Source organism: Cydia amplana, chromosome 15, assembly GCF_948474715.1.
Source record: "Cydia amplana chromosome 15, ilCydAmpl1.1, whole genome shotgun sequence".
Taxonomy (NCBI): Eukaryota; Metazoa; Arthropoda; class Insecta; order Lepidoptera; family Tortricidae; genus Cydia; species Cydia amplana.
In genome coordinates this window covers 15,337,253-15,354,034 of record NC_086083.1, presented here as the reverse complement: position 1 = coordinate 15,354,034, position 16,782 = coordinate 15,337,253, and the positions used below count along the sequence as shown (strand labels likewise).

At 35.3% G+C, this 16,782-nt stretch overlaps 3 protein-coding genes across 3 annotated transcripts; all 3 read right to left on the bottom strand.

The window, feature by feature from the left end:
* Positions 1 to 5,841: 5,841 nt before the first annotated feature.
* On the bottom strand, positions 5,842 to 7,640 carry LOC134654665 (lipase 3-like). Its single transcript, XM_063510141.1, has one exon. It carries the CDS (start codon positions 7,543 to 7,545, stop codon positions 5,992 to 5,994), a length of 1,554 nt encoding a protein of 517 aa, XP_063366211.1. The 5' UTR covers positions 7,546 to 7,640; the 3' UTR covers positions 5,842 to 5,991.
* Positions 7,641 to 8,118: 478 nt separating this feature from the next.
* On the bottom strand, positions 8,119 to 13,004 carry LOC134654670 (GDP-D-glucose phosphorylase 1). Its single transcript, XM_063510147.1, has 6 exons — positions 12,786 to 13,004; positions 12,412 to 12,547; positions 11,932 to 12,082; positions 11,153 to 11,255; positions 9,250 to 9,619; positions 8,119 to 8,273 (listed from the first exon to the last, which is right to left on the bottom strand). Exons 1-6 carry the CDS (start codon positions 12,969 to 12,971, stop codon positions 8,164 to 8,166), a joined length of 1,056 nt encoding a protein of 351 aa, XP_063366217.1. The 5' UTR covers positions 12,972 to 13,004; the 3' UTR covers positions 8,119 to 8,163.
* A 1,641-nt stretch (positions 13,005 to 14,645) lies between these two features.
* Positions 14,646 to 16,397, bottom strand: LOC134654843 (uncharacterized). The gene is made up of 3 exons (XM_063510313.1): positions 16,054 to 16,397; positions 15,188 to 15,313; positions 14,646 to 14,969 (listed from the first exon to the last, which is right to left on the bottom strand). The coding sequence occupies exons 1-3, from the start codon at positions 16,327 to 16,329 to the stop codon at positions 14,646 to 14,648; spliced, it is 726 nt and encodes a 241-aa protein (XP_063366383.1). The 5' UTR covers positions 16,330 to 16,397.
* Positions 16,398 to 16,782: the final 385 nt, after the last annotated feature.

Genomic DNA, 16,782 nt, shown 5'->3' with positions numbered 1-16,782 from the left:
AATATCAATGGGCCAATTTTTTTATTTATTTATTTAGAAAACAAACAGCCTTTTACAAATAAGTCTTACAAAAATGACTAAAAATAGGCCTAAAGTTTCATACGTTACTAAGTTGACTATTACAATGAAAAGTAAATAGGTTACTTAAATTACCCGTAGGTATAGTTCAATAATTGTGAGTACAACACGCAAATAAAGTAAGAAAACAATGCAAAATATTTACTTGAAACAATTTTTCAATTACTAGTAAACAAAATATGCCGAACTTTGTTCTTGAAAACGGACAAACTATGAACAAAAATGTCTATATCATTAAACGATTCATTATACATATTACAAGTACGCCTAAAGAAAGAATTTTTAGCATACTGTGTGCCACAGGAAGAAATAGAAAAGGTAGGTTTTCGTAAATATGCTTTGAGCATATCCGGCAGTTTTGCGTCGGTGCCCAGTTTCTCCTTCCGGTTGCTAAAATCCATTTAGCACGCGTGCCTGCATCTTGTGGAAATCTGGAGGTAATAAACGAAATATTCATTTTGTAATCTGTCACTCTTATTGCAAAATTAAGAATTAGTGCCTGCAGCATATCAATTAGATTCTCTGAGTCGTGGCAAAACCCCCTATCCTATAACGTTAGAAAGAATCCGTAATGCTTAAATACATAATATAATTATATAATTTACATTCTAATTTAAACACAGTTCAATTTTATTGTTCGTATATGTCAAGTTCTACAGCAAAATTATTTATAAAAATGTTATTAAAATACAAAATACCCGAATTTTGGGGTAATTGTATGCATCACGGGCTGGTATCCCTCGATTAATAGCAATGCGACTAAATTGAATACACGTTATTAAAAGGGTCACGGCTTACTGTCAATATGCGTACGTAATTTGGTCGGTTAATTTATCAGGAAATATTTATAGGTAATTTTTTTTACCCGAGTTATTATTTACTGTAAATGCTTTTTCTACTCAGATTTTAATTTATATAGATTGTAGGATGCTGTTACTAAGCATGATAATGTGACCGAAGTATAAAATACTGTATTTACCTGTGAAATGTTACGTTGTCCTGTTTTTGCCGGCAGTCACTTGTACAGCGCAAAACTGAGCAATTCACCGTATTTGTTGAATTGTTAAGTACTACCACATGCACACGAAACACTGATTTCAATATTTTTCCTGATAATCTTTGCACTGTTCATATGTTTCACACCAATTTGACGTTTACGCATTGTTTGTATCCCACCATAAACTACGGTGGGGAATAAAAAAATATGAGACTGTGACAAAGACAAACAATAATAGCGCTTTCTCTGCTACTCCTAGTGAAAGATACATAAGACTATCCCGTTCTGTCAGTTATCCCCACCACTCATGCCATGCCCTCGTTTGGGCCTTATCCATCCTTACCTAATCCTACCATCCAAAGAGGAAAAGCCGCTCTATGATTATTGTTTATGATAAAATGCTGCGAGTTTAAAAACTAATGTTAAATATAGCTGGTCAAGCAGATCTTGTCAGTAGAAAAAGGCGGTAAATGTGAAAAATGTAGGCGCGAAGGGATATCGTCCCATAGAAAATTTTAATTTATAGGTAAGCATTTGCCATGCGTAATGCCATGTCCACTACAGGGGTGTTTTTACTCCTCCGTTTAATTAGAACCCTTCAAAAACCAAATAAAGTTGTAGTTCTTTGGTTTCATTGCTTTCTCAAACAAGCTAGATTCTTCCTGATTTACTAAACAACATGGTTCAAATTAAAAATTCATTCATTTAAGTAGGGTAAAACACCCATTGGTTGGCTCCGAAAATGCCATTTATTGGCCACCCATTTCTGCACAATTGTCGACCAGACATTGAAACTACACAGCAAGAATAACTGCCGGATGTACTTCACGATTCACGAAGTACCAATACTCAATAGTCAATCTTCCATTTTTACGCATTTTTTCTGCTAAACAACTATTTCAATAATTCCGTAATCGGGTAAATTACAGACTTTTTCTAAAGCGCTTGCGTTGGTATATTATACTTCATGTAGGGTTAGTTGTTGATCAATGAAACACTAAAAGTTCAAGCCTTTCTATCTCTGGTGTTTTAAACTTACGAGTATGACACTTCGTATGAAGATAAACAATTTAGTTGGCTATCGTATGGCATTCAAGGTTTCTACTTATCTTTAACAGTTTATGTATTGTAAACCTTTTTTTGAAAAATGAGTTTTGTTTCATTGTGTACTTGTGCATGTTTTCAATGAAACACTCTAATTTTTACAGTGAAACAGATGTAATATATACAGTCTACCATGAAACATCCTTAATAAACATTGAAACGTTGTAATAAATAAGTTACAGTAATACATACATCCTTTCAATCAATTAATGAGAAAGGAAAGGAGAATATAGTGGTAGGCTGAAATTTGTTATTTAAAAGGTTTCCGAAATATGGAATCGTTATAAGATTGCTGAAATATCTAAAAGCGAAAGACTTGTTTCATTGTACGCACACCTAAGTTTCATTGTGAATCGAAAATCTGGTCGGCACTTACGGCATGCTGCGAGAAAGGCGCCTTTTATGTCCACGGAGCTTGATTGCCAACTAGGTGGACGCGGGAGGGTTTTAAGCATCTCCATGCTCGATATCATACAGTTTCTTGCGACATAGTGTTTATAAACGACTGTTTCAATGTTAGACATGTGACCTTAACCTTGCCATCAATGAAACATTCAACATATAAACTATCCTATCTCAGCCATTTCTAAAGTTAAGTACAGTGGTTAAGTATCTTATATTTTGTCATATGATAGACAAATTATTATCAATTTTCATGGTATTTTAGTTTCACAAATTTCGGACATAGTCTTTAATTAATTAAAAAAATTATGAGTTTGTTTCATTGTGTACTAATACTGGTGTTCAGTGAACATCAAGTTTCATTGTTTACTACATAAAAATGTTTCATTGTGAGACTAGGGGTGTTTTTTGAATCAATTAAAAAAAACTGCACCAAAGAGTGAAAGAAATTTAAAAATATTTAGCTCCAAAGTAACTTTAGTAAATAGCTGTAGCCATATAATGGATATACACTTTGACTCTGCGTATCACTTTAAAAAATCTGTTCGGGCCTGCTTAGCAAAAATAATAGTATAAGTTAGTGATATCCACTCAATGTAATAATGTCTGCCCCCTTTATTAGTTTAATGCCTACATTATTATTGTAAACGGTATGTTAAGTATATGTAATTTTAGTACCTTAGTCAATGCAAGTGGTGTTTACCTATAAGTAATTGTTACGCTTAGCATAATTACTCAAAACGTTTGTTGTTGTACTTTATATAGTGTAAACTATTGTTGGTGAACCAATAAATAAATAAATAAAAAAAAAATAATACACATAGAACACAACAAAAAATTAAATAACGCCAAACTAGACTCTATATCTTGGTAAAAAATTGCGAAACATAAATGAAAAATATTACTTTTGTCGCACGAATTCACAATAACGCTCGTAGCAACGTGCTCCTTCTCCGAGGCGCGCTCGCATATTGGGGAGGTGCTGGGGGTCCCTGAGCCTGCCCTTGCTTGACAGACGGCACTAGCTGATAACACTTAGTTTCCGAGATATCGCAAAGTTTCACTGTGTACGATTGTTTCAATGTTCGACAAGTGACCCTACATAGTACAACGGGCGTTATTAAATCGAAACTCAGCTTTTGAAAGACAGGACTAAACCCGAGTAAAAAGATTTGTATGTAAATAGTAGTAGGTATAAATATGTACATACAAAATTAATAGGATATTACATAAAAAGGAATGGGAAAAATATACACATTGGAAAGAAGTAGAAAAATAGAAAGCACTAAAGGCAAATTAATCAGTCAGATAACTATAGCTTCTTTAACCTCTCCTTGAGCTAAATAGAAAGTCTATGTTTTGAAGTTTTATTGCAATTCATGTTCAAAGATAAGTAGGTAAGGTACTCAGCTCAGCAGGTTTCAATGACCTCATTACAAACGTTCCTTCTTTATCCCGACGACGTAGGTATACTAGGTATACCTATACCTATTGATAAGGAGTATCCGTTATGACTGACTCTGGACATACGAGTATGAATGTATTTTATAATTGAACTAATAATGACTTAATACCAATACTCATCATAAGCATAACGGTCTAAAGTATCAATGTGAATCATAATTATGTTTTGTTTTGATACATGCAATTATAATATTAAAGTTTGTAAGATGGAATTACTCACGAATGGTGTGATTGTGAATGAAGATAATAAAATAATATTTTAAGGGATATATGGAATATTTTGTAGGAGATTTGGGGAACACATATCCTTCTCAGGCTGTCTAAGGGTCAATAAAAAAATCAAGCTGGGAATGTTAAAGCAAGAATTGGCTAATGATTTATTTTTGAGGCTAGAGATTCACTATTTATTCGATGTTGACTGTACTAACTACTTGCGTTAGACCAAGGTAAGTTGGCAGCGATTTAGATATCCTATTAGACTTTGCAAGTGTTATTTAAACTTCATAATTTCATAGAATAAGTTACACGTTTAAAATAACACAGAGTGTGGGCTATCAAAATCGCTGCCAACATAGTTTTGTCTAATTCTATAGGTATTGTGTTCATGCCTGTTCAGCTGAAACATTGCGTAATGTCGCAGTTGGGTTATCGCATACGGTGCAATAAACAATCAAATCAAATTCTCTTTTTTGCGACGACTATAAACAAAACAATACCGTCTAAACAATACTAGAACAGAGGCGGTAGATAAACAACTGCTGATCTTATCATTATGGTACAGTACAAAAATAATCGCACCAGTGTGTATTAATTTATGGTCACTCGTTGCGAATTTCCTCATTTTCGCACTTGTATTTTAATGTAGGTACTCGTAATGATCATCTCAGAAATATGACGACAGAACTAGGGTTTATAATTTACAAACATTACCGGGGTTGGTAGCAAAGTGGCTCAGTGTGAATAAGACTTTGTATGATCTAATTGACCTACACATGCACCTTCTGTATGATATAGGTAGGAGGCAAACGAGAAATTTTGTTGGTGTATTCCTATTTGTTCTCGTCCCACGTGACCGCCGCTATACATGGGACAGGGGCAAATGGGAATGTTTCATATGAATTCACCTATTCCGATTGCGTCCGGCCGGCACAAATGGGAATACACCTTTTTATGGCATAGGACATTCTTACACAAACCGACCTAGTCCTACACAGCAAGCTCAGTAAGGCTTGTGTTGTGGGTACTATAATATTATATTCAGGAATAAATATTTGTAGTAAACACACAAATGCCCTTACCAGGATTCGAAACAAAATATGTACCAATACATATGTACTCGTAAATTGCCCAAATTGGATGACAATTCAATATTATTATGACATGGAGATGATCTGATGATGGAACTGGAACACGGAATAGGAACTCTGTAATAAAATGACGCAACCGCCTCGAGTTTGAGCTCGTTTAATTTGTCTTGACGAATACTTTGGTCCTCAATGGTAGTTTGATTACCTATGGCATCCAGGGACCAGCTAAAAAATAAATCAAAAGTATAAGTACCTACTTATAATCATTTAGTGTGGGTAGGAACCTATAAAAATGGTAGGTATTAGGGTAGCTACTGTTTTTATACAGGATTTTTATCAACCCTTAGCCATATTCTATGTGGTGAATACATAGGTGATACAAAGCAACTTTTACTATGTTACAAACTCAGAAATCCTCGTAAAATTTAGCGAATAGTTGAAATAACATCCTGTAGGTTAAATATAATTCAAACAAAATGCTTGTAGAAAGATAATATGTACTTTATTACTAAACATAATATTACAGCTAATCTCACATTCGTCTTAAAATACGAAGTTATCTCACTTCCCTTCCCTAACGCAAGTTTTATCAACTCTTATCTAAAATACGACTACAAATGCGCTGACCTAAAAGCTAAGCTAATCAAGTTCATTACTTTCATTAGTTATGATTTCTACGTCAACTTCTGCATATTGATTAGTAGTTTTAGTACCTCCTTTTTCTAAGAGGTCTAATAACTTGTTGTACACTAGCTTAGGCGCATCAATTGCCCACAGAAAATCAATATGATTGAACGATTTCAAAGGCACTACATAATTCTCAATGGGGTTAGGTAGTTGCTGATACAGTTTTGTGACATCAGCGGTACCGGCTAGCCAATCGTTCTGCGCACTTAACAGGGCGATTGGCAAGGTGATATTCTGAAGAGGATATTGAGGAGGCGTTAGTGTCCCGTATTGTCTCTTATTTCCGTCGCAGCCGTAGTCAAACATTTGGAATTGGCCTTTATTGCGAATCTCTTGGGCGTAGTGGATAAGAGTTTTCGTTGAAGCGCCAGCTGGCACGTGACCCAAAATGAGCGGTAGTAGCGTCCTGTTGAATTGCTTCTCGTCATGCCCGCAAAGCATAAACAAGGAATTTTCACAAATAGCTTCTTCTAAGTGATTTATTTCGCATGCGTGCTTCGACAGCCACCGCAAGACAGAGTTCTGCGGCAGAAACTCATTCTGGCCAAGAAGATTTAGTAAAAAATCGATGTCATCAGCAAATCTGGCCAGCAGTCTTATCGGACTTTTAATCTCCGTCATGAAAGCTACAGGCGCGAGTGCATAGCCTGCTCTTAAAATTTTATTGTAATGGGTTTTCGTTGACAGCAAAGCGAATAAAACTGACGTGCCCATGGAATGTCCAATATAATTGAGCTTGGCGTCCCATCCTTTGTTCTCCATTATGTAATCAATCACAGCTGGCAAGTCGTGCTGACTGACCTCGTGGAATGTGAAGTTCCAAAAAGCCCGGCATTCAGGTTTTAAAGTTATATGAGCTCTCGAATATGTGTTCCCTCTGACATTCGCCAGCCAAACATCATATCCGGCGTTAGACAAAACATATGCCAGACTTTTTTCTGGGCCCGCAATAACCCAGTCTGCAGAGCTGCCGAGTAAACCGTGATGCAAAAGAACAGTCTTTCGAGGAATATCAATACGTCTGCTCCCATTGCCCACTTTGGCATGAGGAATTCTGTGCAGCGTGAGGATGTATCCGTCCTCAGTGATGACCATATGGGACTCGGCAGGGTATCCATGAAGGGCTATTAATTGTGGCGTCGACATATGTATCGTTGGATCATCGGGCGTGCAATTATATTTCATATCAGTTGGAGCAATAACTTCAAACAACTCAGAGTCATGAATTTCCGCTTCATTTAAGTAAATTTCAAACCTGTCGTTAATCTGGTCTTCTGTTGTCACGGCCAAGCTCCTTTTTTGAGCTGTAGGTTTAAAATAAGAAGTCACTTTATTTTGCACACCATCAACGTAATTAATAAAACTGCGTCCTTTGTCCTGCACATAATTCTTCAGCTGTGTAGTTTTTTCGCTAAATTTACCGACAATATCTCCGAACCACGTGCTCTTGCAATCACCGTATTGTATGAGAACGATTGTAAACAAAAATAAAACCGGGAGCCTCATGACGCCGCGCGTGTATGTCACACACTGAAACGATTGATGCCGGCCTGCCGGGTGGACGTAATTTATTATAGAGCGGGGTCAAGGAAGCAGTGAACCCGACTTTGTAAACACGAATGATTCATGTAATAATTCAGGGAGCTGACGTACGCGAATTCGTTCATAATAATGCAGCGTCGTAAAACAATATACTTGACTATAAATAAAGTAGCATTTTCTCGGAGCAAAGGTGTACGAAACCGGTCTGAGTGCCATTTGATGTTCATGCCATTGAAAATTTCAAGGTCCATAAGCAGCCGGTATATGCGGACACATTATATTCAACCTGCTCAACATAAATTGCCAGGCAGTGCCTAGTTAATAAACTATAACCATCAAGTTTCTGTGGTAAAACAACATGAATAAGTATGTAGGTACGCCTATTTAAGAAAAAGATTACAAATAATTTTTTTTGTTACCTATTTAAAAGTGATAAGAATTGTTTCTTGGTAATTGTTTCTTTATGTATGTTGGGAGGAATATATTCAAAATTAATTGTCTAATTTAAGTTGTACTTTTAGGTACTTAGCTTTGGGTATAATAAAGACATAAATAATATGTAGGTAAAGGTATCACATACAATTAATACAATGATTTAACTTCATCACATAACTCGTCAAAGTTAGGTAACTTCCATTTACTCAATTCTTTCTCCAGATCTGCCGCACTGAATGTATCGAAATTATCAGGATCTGAAACAAAAACCAATAGGTATTATGTAATACACAGAGCGAAAGCGAGTGTCCGTTTCAGTTTGGGATAAAATGCTTTCGTATGTCTGTCAGTCTATTTTTTTCTACAGATCGCAGTACATTATAAGTGTGATAGCGGGTAGGCTCGATAGTAGCTATATGCAGCACTGGTCGAACCTGCACCGTTCCTTAGCTCCCTATGAAATGTAGTAGGTAGATATATAAGTTAATTTTAAGTACTAACATAGTCTAAGTTACAAGCTCCTGCATGTACATGTTCGACTAACATATTATGGATTTTTTGTGGTCCAAAATAAATGATTTTTATTTTTTTTATTTTATTTTTTTATAAACATTACCAATACCTACATATAACATTTTTACAAAAAAAACTGAAATAGGTATAAAAGAGGTGGCAAAAATTAGAATGTTCAGTGCCTATTAAAGGTTGTTTTACCCTACATCATTCTTGACATTTCAAATAGTATTTTAACGCCATCATTCGAATCATACGTATAGTATAGTTAACCATGTATACTTTGTATACTTATAGTATAATGTATAATATATAGGTAACTAACGAAACGGCGATTACTAGAAATACCAAAAAATAAATAGAAATAGGTATCATATTTGACACATACTTAACTTAATAATTTTAACAAAGTTTGTTTTTAATGAAATATGAAAAACGAAAAAAACATTCACAAAAAACACAAATACAAGGTTTGTGAATATATTTAATAGTCGATGAAACATATTCTTTCTTTAAAATACGGTAAGTAGAAACGAATTCGTAAGTGCGTGCCTAATTGTTGTTTAACTTGTTTACATCCTTTGCTATTTCCATTAACCTTTTAAACTCCACGCCTTCTTGCACGGCATGTCATTGTGAACCTTGTCGGAATGCACTAAGGTCCATATGGGGCTGTAGCCGCGCGCGTCGATAAGTGTTTAAGATAAGATAATTACTTACTGTACATAGGAAACCATCCGCTCAGCTCCAAAACAGCCACATTGAACGACGTCAGCATTTTAATACCGGCAGTGCTCAATCTTGGCGTCACCAGTACTCTCACCACCTCACTATCCTTATACCCTGGTACCATATCATTAGACCGAGGTACCACATTCTTACACTCTGGCACCACGTTATTACACCCTGGTACCACAGGCTCCCCATCAGTAACTAATATATTGTGTCCTATGGACTTAGACACGAGATATTCAGCCAGTCTAAAGATGTGTTTAACTGCTTGAGTTTTTGTTTCTTTTTTCACTTGGAAACAGAATGCTGGGACAACGTTATTTATTATGTAGAGGGGACCTGTTAAGTGGGTGCATTTCTGTAACAAAATTAGAACTCGCTGATTAAATAAAATTTAAATAAACCGCTTTTATAAAATTATTGGTAAGTAACTAATGGAAAGTACCTACGTATAATACATGTATGTACCTACTTAATGAAAATTACAATAGGTACAATAATTTAGTACCATTTATCTAATCTGATGATGGAGTTAGAAGGGCAGTAGCAAATAATTCATTTTGACAACTCCAATTATTTGAAGGCGTAAATTACAGTCATCAATAAAAGCAGCGCCACGCGCGGTAGGGATTGCAGAACCGGTACTGTTTAAAAGAACCGGGATTTTCGGTACCGGACAAAAATGGAACCGGGATTTCCCGGTATTTTCGGAACTGCCTTCAAAAATCAGTTTTCACATCAATTTTCAGTAAAAAAAAAGCGTAAAACGACCACGAATCTTTCTTAAAACAATAAAAAAGTAGCACAGTGAATGTACACACTTCTTTTGTACCATAATATGTGTCTTTAAATCACACAATCATTAATATAATTTGTTTTTTTTTTCCTAAACTACATGATATTTTAACTATCTTTGTTGATTGGAAAAAACTGAATTGTGGCTCAGTAATATCATCATTTTTTTTTAAATATGTAAGACGTTTTGTGAATAAGAATAAAAAAATTGATAATTTTCGCATGCGTTCAAAATGGGCTGTGGACCTTCGAACATATAATAACTATCAATACGACAAATCAAGAAATTATTCAGCCAGAATTATTAATTCATTTAAAATTTTTAAAATATCATTATCATAATTATGTGAGTTTCTTATACCGTGTTTGAATTTGAATTAAAAGTAGTATTTTATTAATTACAAAGTTGTCTCTATTTTTTGCTTCTAGTTAGTATACAAATATGAAATAACTAATTATTCGTATAAAATTATTTATCGTACAAACATTTATGCCCTTAAAGTATCAAATTACGCAATTTTATATTGTCGGTATTGTCAAACCCATTGACTTTTTTTTTAATTTATTTTAATGTAGTGATCAGCCGTAAAAGTATTACCATCAGCCTTGACAAAATATGTATATTTATTTTCTTTATAAAACATGATATTTCATACTGAGTAACAGAAAGCAGTCAAATATTGTACCGGAAATTTTAGTCCCGAAAATCCCGGGAGCACCGGGATTTTAATTATGAAATCCCGGTTCTTTGCTTGGCTCTAAATCCCGGGAATTCCCGGTACTTTCGGTACCGGTATTTCCCGGGAGCAAACCCTAACGCGCGGCTTATGGCTTTCCCCAAAATTGAGGCCGAACGAATGTACTTTTAGCTACCTTTTTGCTACAGCAAAGCGACGAAATCGCGGAGTGAGACACGCCTGCTAATGTTGTGTGCAAACTTAAAGATTGAAACCACGAAATCATATTATCTCTGAAAAGCAAGTGCCTTAATCAATGAAATAGCAAAGTAGGCGTTTGTCAAGTTGTAAATACATTTTAATAGGTGTTTTAAGGGTTCAAACGGAATTTGATCAAAAATAAAGAAAGATTTACTTACGTCGGTTGCAACATGAAGTGTATTCTGTTCATACATCAAGTGATAGTGTAGGTGGTTCACAGAAGCAAAAGCACAGAGACTGTTGAAACCAATTTTTAGATCACTGCAATTAAATCAAATAAGATTAATAAAACTAATATTCCTTAAATTTTTAATTAAAAAAAAAACATTATCTAAACAAACATAACCTCAGAGCATTTGTCATATTCAAATTTATGATACATTCAAAATCTCAATAACAATAATACTGAGAAAAAAAACATGATGCCTGTATACTGATATTGTAGGTACCAATAATAGGGTGTTTTACCCTATATGTATAGAAAGTTTAGTGTTACATCCTGATTTGCTCATCTTATTTTAATTTAGTACATACCTATATAGTATGCAAATTCAGTTATTATTAATAGTTACTTAGTTAATTATTGAATAATTTTGTATGTCTTATAACTGATAAACTCGCCTATTGGTTACATTATGAAATTATATTAGATAATTTATTTATTAGATTTATTTACTACTCAATCACACTATTTCCGGTTTATTTATTGTTCTTAGACAAACAAGTAGACTAAAACGTCATCTACCTACTCTTAGGCCCAAGTACATTTGTAAGTTTTACTTACGTAAGTAGGGACACTGCTATACTAAAGAATGAGAGATGAATATCGTTATCTCATTCTAACAAATAGCTTTACCCCTACTTACGTAAATAAAACTTACAGGTGTATTTCGGGCCTTAATCCATATATTTTTGTAGATTACTTGCCTAAACTCACCGATCCTGCGCCAAAAACTTGACATCTAAAGCCAGTCTTATGCTGTCTTCAGTGACAACCTGTGGCAGGCATTTGTTGACCGACGGGCACAGCAGACTGTGGTACCGGGATATGGGACTCACATTTACTAGGAACAGGTGGGTGTCTGTACCTAAAAATATTAAGCAAGCTATGAAACTTGTGATTGGTTAGTTCAGATTTGATTATAATATTTTTTTTAATTTTATATTACACGAAAAATCTGTTATCACAGACCAATTTCATATATTAATAATTTTATACAGGTCTCTAAAATACTTTGATTTCATCTAAAAAAAAGTAATTAAATTTTTTATTTTTATTACTGAGCCTTTAAATTTTATTTTATTTTATTACTGAACTGACTATTATCTTGCTCAAGCATTATTAAAATAATTTCCATACCCTTCAAAATAAAATAACATTTTGTGAAGAACATTAGGCAAGATAAGCAATACTTACTGTTCTCTTCATGCATAGTAAACAAATGTTCCTTTGTTGATGTTTTGTTAAAATTGAACTCATCAGGGTTGTATGGCTTGTGGATACTGTTTATGAACTCCGGCTCTCTTCTCTTGTATCCACGGTCAGGATTTAACTAGAAAAAAAACCGGTCATGTGCGAGTTGGACTCGCGTTCCAAGGGTTCCGTAAATTAAGTCCGACTCACGCATGACTGCACATTCTAATAGTTTTGCCTGTCATCTATATAGGTAAAGAACTATTTTTGTGTTTTTTTCCTTTTGAGGTACGGAACACTAAAAATGGTATACATAATAAGTATGTATGTTGAAATCTAACTATATACGCGAAAAAATAGAAAATATAGATGGTTACCAGTAGTATGTATCTATTATCCACAATTCTTTCTCTCATTTTGTTAACTTTGTAGCGAAAAACATCTGGTTGATCGTGAATTTCGTCCCATTTTGTTTTAAGCAACTGTTTGAAGCGGCTACTATCGACATTTGTAATCTCTTGGACACTCTCTAAACAATTTGGTGGGATTTTGATAGTAAACATAATAACTTAGTTTTAAACAAACGTAAGTATTTAAACTTAAGCTTAGGAATAAATATTTTTTTACTAAGTTTACAAGAATATAAAATGTCAGTGTCACTGTCATCATGACATATCAATGTCATGCGCAGCTGTTCAAGCACAGAGTAGGCAAAACATAGAAGGTAGAATCCTATAGAAATGGTATACGCGTGCCTCCGTGAGGGACAAAACAGGCAATGCGACACTTTGATTGGTCGAATTTATTTCTTGCCCACCATAATATAGCTGGTCAACCAAATCTTGTCAGTAAAAAAAGGCGCGAAATTCAAATTTTCTATGGGACGATATCCCTTCGCGCCTACATTTTTCAAATTTGCCGCCTTTTTCTACTGTCAAGATCTGGTTGACCAAGTATACATACTAAATTTACGGTAGGGAATAAAAAAAATGTGAGATTGTGACAAGGACAAACAATAATAGCGCTTTCGCTGCTATAGCCTGACCAGTAATATATGATAATTGTCAAGAGGGCGCTGTTATTCTCATGTATAGGGTGACAATTCAGTGTAGTATGAAAAAATTAGTTCCAGTGAAATTCCGCAACATGGCGCACCCTCAATAGATCCTGGTTCACCTATACTCCTACCAGCTCCTACTGAAAGATACATAAGACTATTAAGACTATCCCGTTCAGTCATTTCCCCCACCCCTCATGCCAGATCCAGTTAAAATACTAGATTCATGGATGCCGGAAAATCTCGGGGGCTTGAAAAAGGAATTTTACCTATAGGCTGACAAAAAAAGAGAAGAAATTAAAAAGTGGCAATACTGTAGTGTCGTCCCTTTCAAACTTTCAAATCACTCTAAGAAAACGGGATCTATACTCAGAGTAATCAGACCAATAAAAATAAAACTGCAAAACAATGGGCAAACTACTGAACTCGAAAATGTAGAAAATAGTAGAGATGCAACGGATAGTTGTTTGGCCGGATACTGGATATCCGGCCTGGACCCTGGCCGAATATCCGGCCGCCGGATATTCGGCCGGCGGAACTATACCTATATTTTGAGTTTTGCAGGTGCGCGTCGTGCAGGTTTCGACCAGCCCGCGTAGCCAAAGTACCAATCGCTAACGCTCCGTAGCGATCGAAACGCAACTGTCCCTGTCGCACTAATATGGAAGAGTGATAGAGACACACAAAGCGTTTCGTTGTCGAAGCGATAGCGATTGTAACCTTGGCTAGGCCACCTGTTTCGTAGTGAACGTTCGCGCGGACACATTTCTAGGATCGTAACGAGTTTTATCACGTCATTACGTAAATACGTAGTAAGTTCGTTTATAGTTACAACAAGTGCGCGCGCGTATTTTTGTGTAAACAAATACATAAGTGTATTGTGTGACATTGGTTACGTATTCATTTCTATCTACTGTGTCGTTAGCATTATGACCGTGACTGTTTTTTAGATTCCATTTTTACCCCAAAATGTGTTAATTTTACTATCCGGTATCCGGCCGGATAGTAGGTCACTATCCGGTATCCGGCCGGATACTAAAATAACGGCCGGATACCGGATAGTAACCGGATATCCGGTGCATCTCTAGAAAATAGTATAGAATTTATGTAAGGTTTCAAAAATTCATCCGTCATATAAGTATATGAAATGAAAGGGAGCATAAATAAAAATAACATTTAATTACATATTATTATAATCAGACTTTAATGTATTTGGATTCAATGGATTATTCGCATCATAGAGCAACAATATTTCCATAATTTTATGTGACATCGTAGCTGCATCATAAGAATTCATTTGTGAAAGTTTTCTATTGACTGCTCTGCCTATTTTTCCATTTCTAGAATTGTCTAGACCGAAGGCGTCATTTTGGACTCCTTTGAACACGGTAACTAAGTTATTTGCTATAGCAGTGCAGTTAGTGTTTGTAGCGGAACTGTCTGAGGCAGCATTATTGTCATCGCTACTCCATTCATCTTCTTTTGTGGATAGTTGACTGTTATCCTGAAAAGCAGACATACACATGATTTACCAGTAAGTTCCTTATAAACAAATATTGTAGTACAATTTTACATAAATCGACGATCGGTTAAGCAGTTAAACCCTTAAACCATTACCCCAGTGTCAAATTGTACTGGTAACCATGATATCTCCAGGTTTAACCGGTTAACCCTGGGTTAATGGGATGGTGAAAGTGGCGCTTAGATTTGAATGAATCTTACTTTTGTCTCGTCAACAACATCCTCAACTTCCTCGGCAATACTAGTAGATGTATCAGCTTTGGCTCTCCTGTTCACTTTCATTAAGAACTGACAGGGCTCCCATAGAGGCCAGTTGACTTTATACTCCTGAAATATAAAATTCAAGATATTTAAAGACATTTAGTCATTGCGCTAGTTTCCGTCCACTTGACGGATTAGCAAATAAAATGTTGCATTTTTAGTTTTCTACTTGCGAAATATCATTTTGATGTAAATAGATATATTCTTTAGACTTTAAGGATTGCAATAAGTCCAAATTTGTGCAGCAATATAGGTTTGTATTCAAATTTCGTCAAGTGGACGAAAACTAGAGCTGGACGAAAACTAGCATATTTCATAGTGAGTGTCTAAATGATAACACCTTTACACCACATTATGATAAACTTGAATCATTAAAAAAATTGTTTTGGAAAACTCTTTCAAATGGTACCCTACTTGACCTAGTATTTAAACTGTGGAAATTGTGTTCAGTTCCGTATAATCATTCAAAAATTACGACTAAGTACACTTCACTGATCATGCTGTTTGAAAAGATTGGGAAATACTTCGATTTTCATAGCATCTCATAAACCCGCGGTCGGCAACCTTTTAGCAGCCAAGGGCCACATAGTAGTTAACGAAGTTGACGCGGGCCGCACTTTGTTAATATTTATGACTTTATCAGACATTGTCGTTTGTCAATATTACATACAAAATAGCCAGGGAGGCTCGCGGGCCGCAAATGACAGGTTTCAATGTTAAATCGTAAATTCTATCATAAATAGCTAAAGTTATCCCGACGATAAAGCAGACCTAAGGACGTAAACAAACTCTCCATAGAGACTTGCCTCTCCATCGCCTTTCATCCGACTGGCGGTAATTTTCCGCACATAATTAGCAAAAGTAGACCGAATATTCGTCCACCTGTCTTTCACAGCCTGCCCTGTGAACGCATTGCCGTATTTCTCTGCAAATTCTGCATAAGTTTTGTCCCTGTATTCCACGGAAGTGTATTTAGGATGCTTCGGATTCCAGATGTTTGGTTTACTCTGTATGTATTTTACCAATTTGAGGTTCATCTTTCGGGTCCAGAAGACCTTCTCTTTGGCAAAATCTGATATCATTTGTGTTTATTATTGAATAAAAACTGAAGTAAACAAACTGCATATCGTCCTAATTATTATTTTGGTGATTTGACATTAACAGCACTGACATTTAAAAAAAAGTTACCAGGTTTAAAAAAAAAAATGTTCGAGCCTATTTTAAAACTGCTGCTACGTTTTTAATGTAAGTGCAGTTATTAAAATTTTGTATTATTTTAATATTGTTATTAAGCAATTATTCCTTTTAAAAATACTTTCATTGACTGTATAGTGAAATATGTTGTTCCGTAAGTCTCAAGGTGTTTTCATTAGTTAGCTCAACTACAATTGAACGATTTCAATGACGTCACAAGTTCAAATGTTTCCCGCTGTGTTTATCAGTGTAGAGCACGGATTTAGAGTTAATAAACTATAAAAAATATAACTTCATGGTGTAGAGTCGGACTATGCAAGTTTTCAATGCCTAGTGCTACG

Excerpts from the sequence above, each read along its gene's own strand:
- LOC134654670 (XM_063510147.1), bottom strand. The coding sequence starts at position 12,971 with ATGTTTACTATCAAAATCCCACCAAATTGTTTAGAGAGTGTCCAAGAG. Across the intron at positions 9,620-11,152 it reads CACTTCATGTTGCAACCGAC|AAATGCACCCACTTAACAGG; the intron begins GTAAGTAAATCT and ends ATTTTGTTACAG. Across the intron at positions 8,274-9,249 it reads CGGATGGTTTCCTATGTACA|ATCCTGATAATTTCGATACA; the intron begins GTAAGTAATTAT and ends TTTTTGTTTCAG.
- LOC134654843 (XM_063510313.1), bottom strand. The coding sequence starts at position 16,329 with ATGATATCAGATTTTGCCAAAGAGAAGGTCTTCTGGACCCGAAAGATG. Across the intron at positions 15,314-16,053 it reads GGATGAAAGGCGATGGAGAG|GAGTATAAAGTCAACTGGCC; the intron begins GCAAGTCTCTAT and ends TTTATATTTCAG. Across the intron at positions 14,970-15,187 it reads ATGTTGTTGACGAGACAAAA|GATAACAGTCAACTATCCAC; the intron begins GTAAGATTCATT and ends TCTGCTTTTCAG.
- LOC134654665 (XM_063510141.1), bottom strand. The coding sequence starts at position 7,545 with ATGAGGCTCCCGGTTTTATTTTTGTTTACAATCGTTCTCATACAATAC.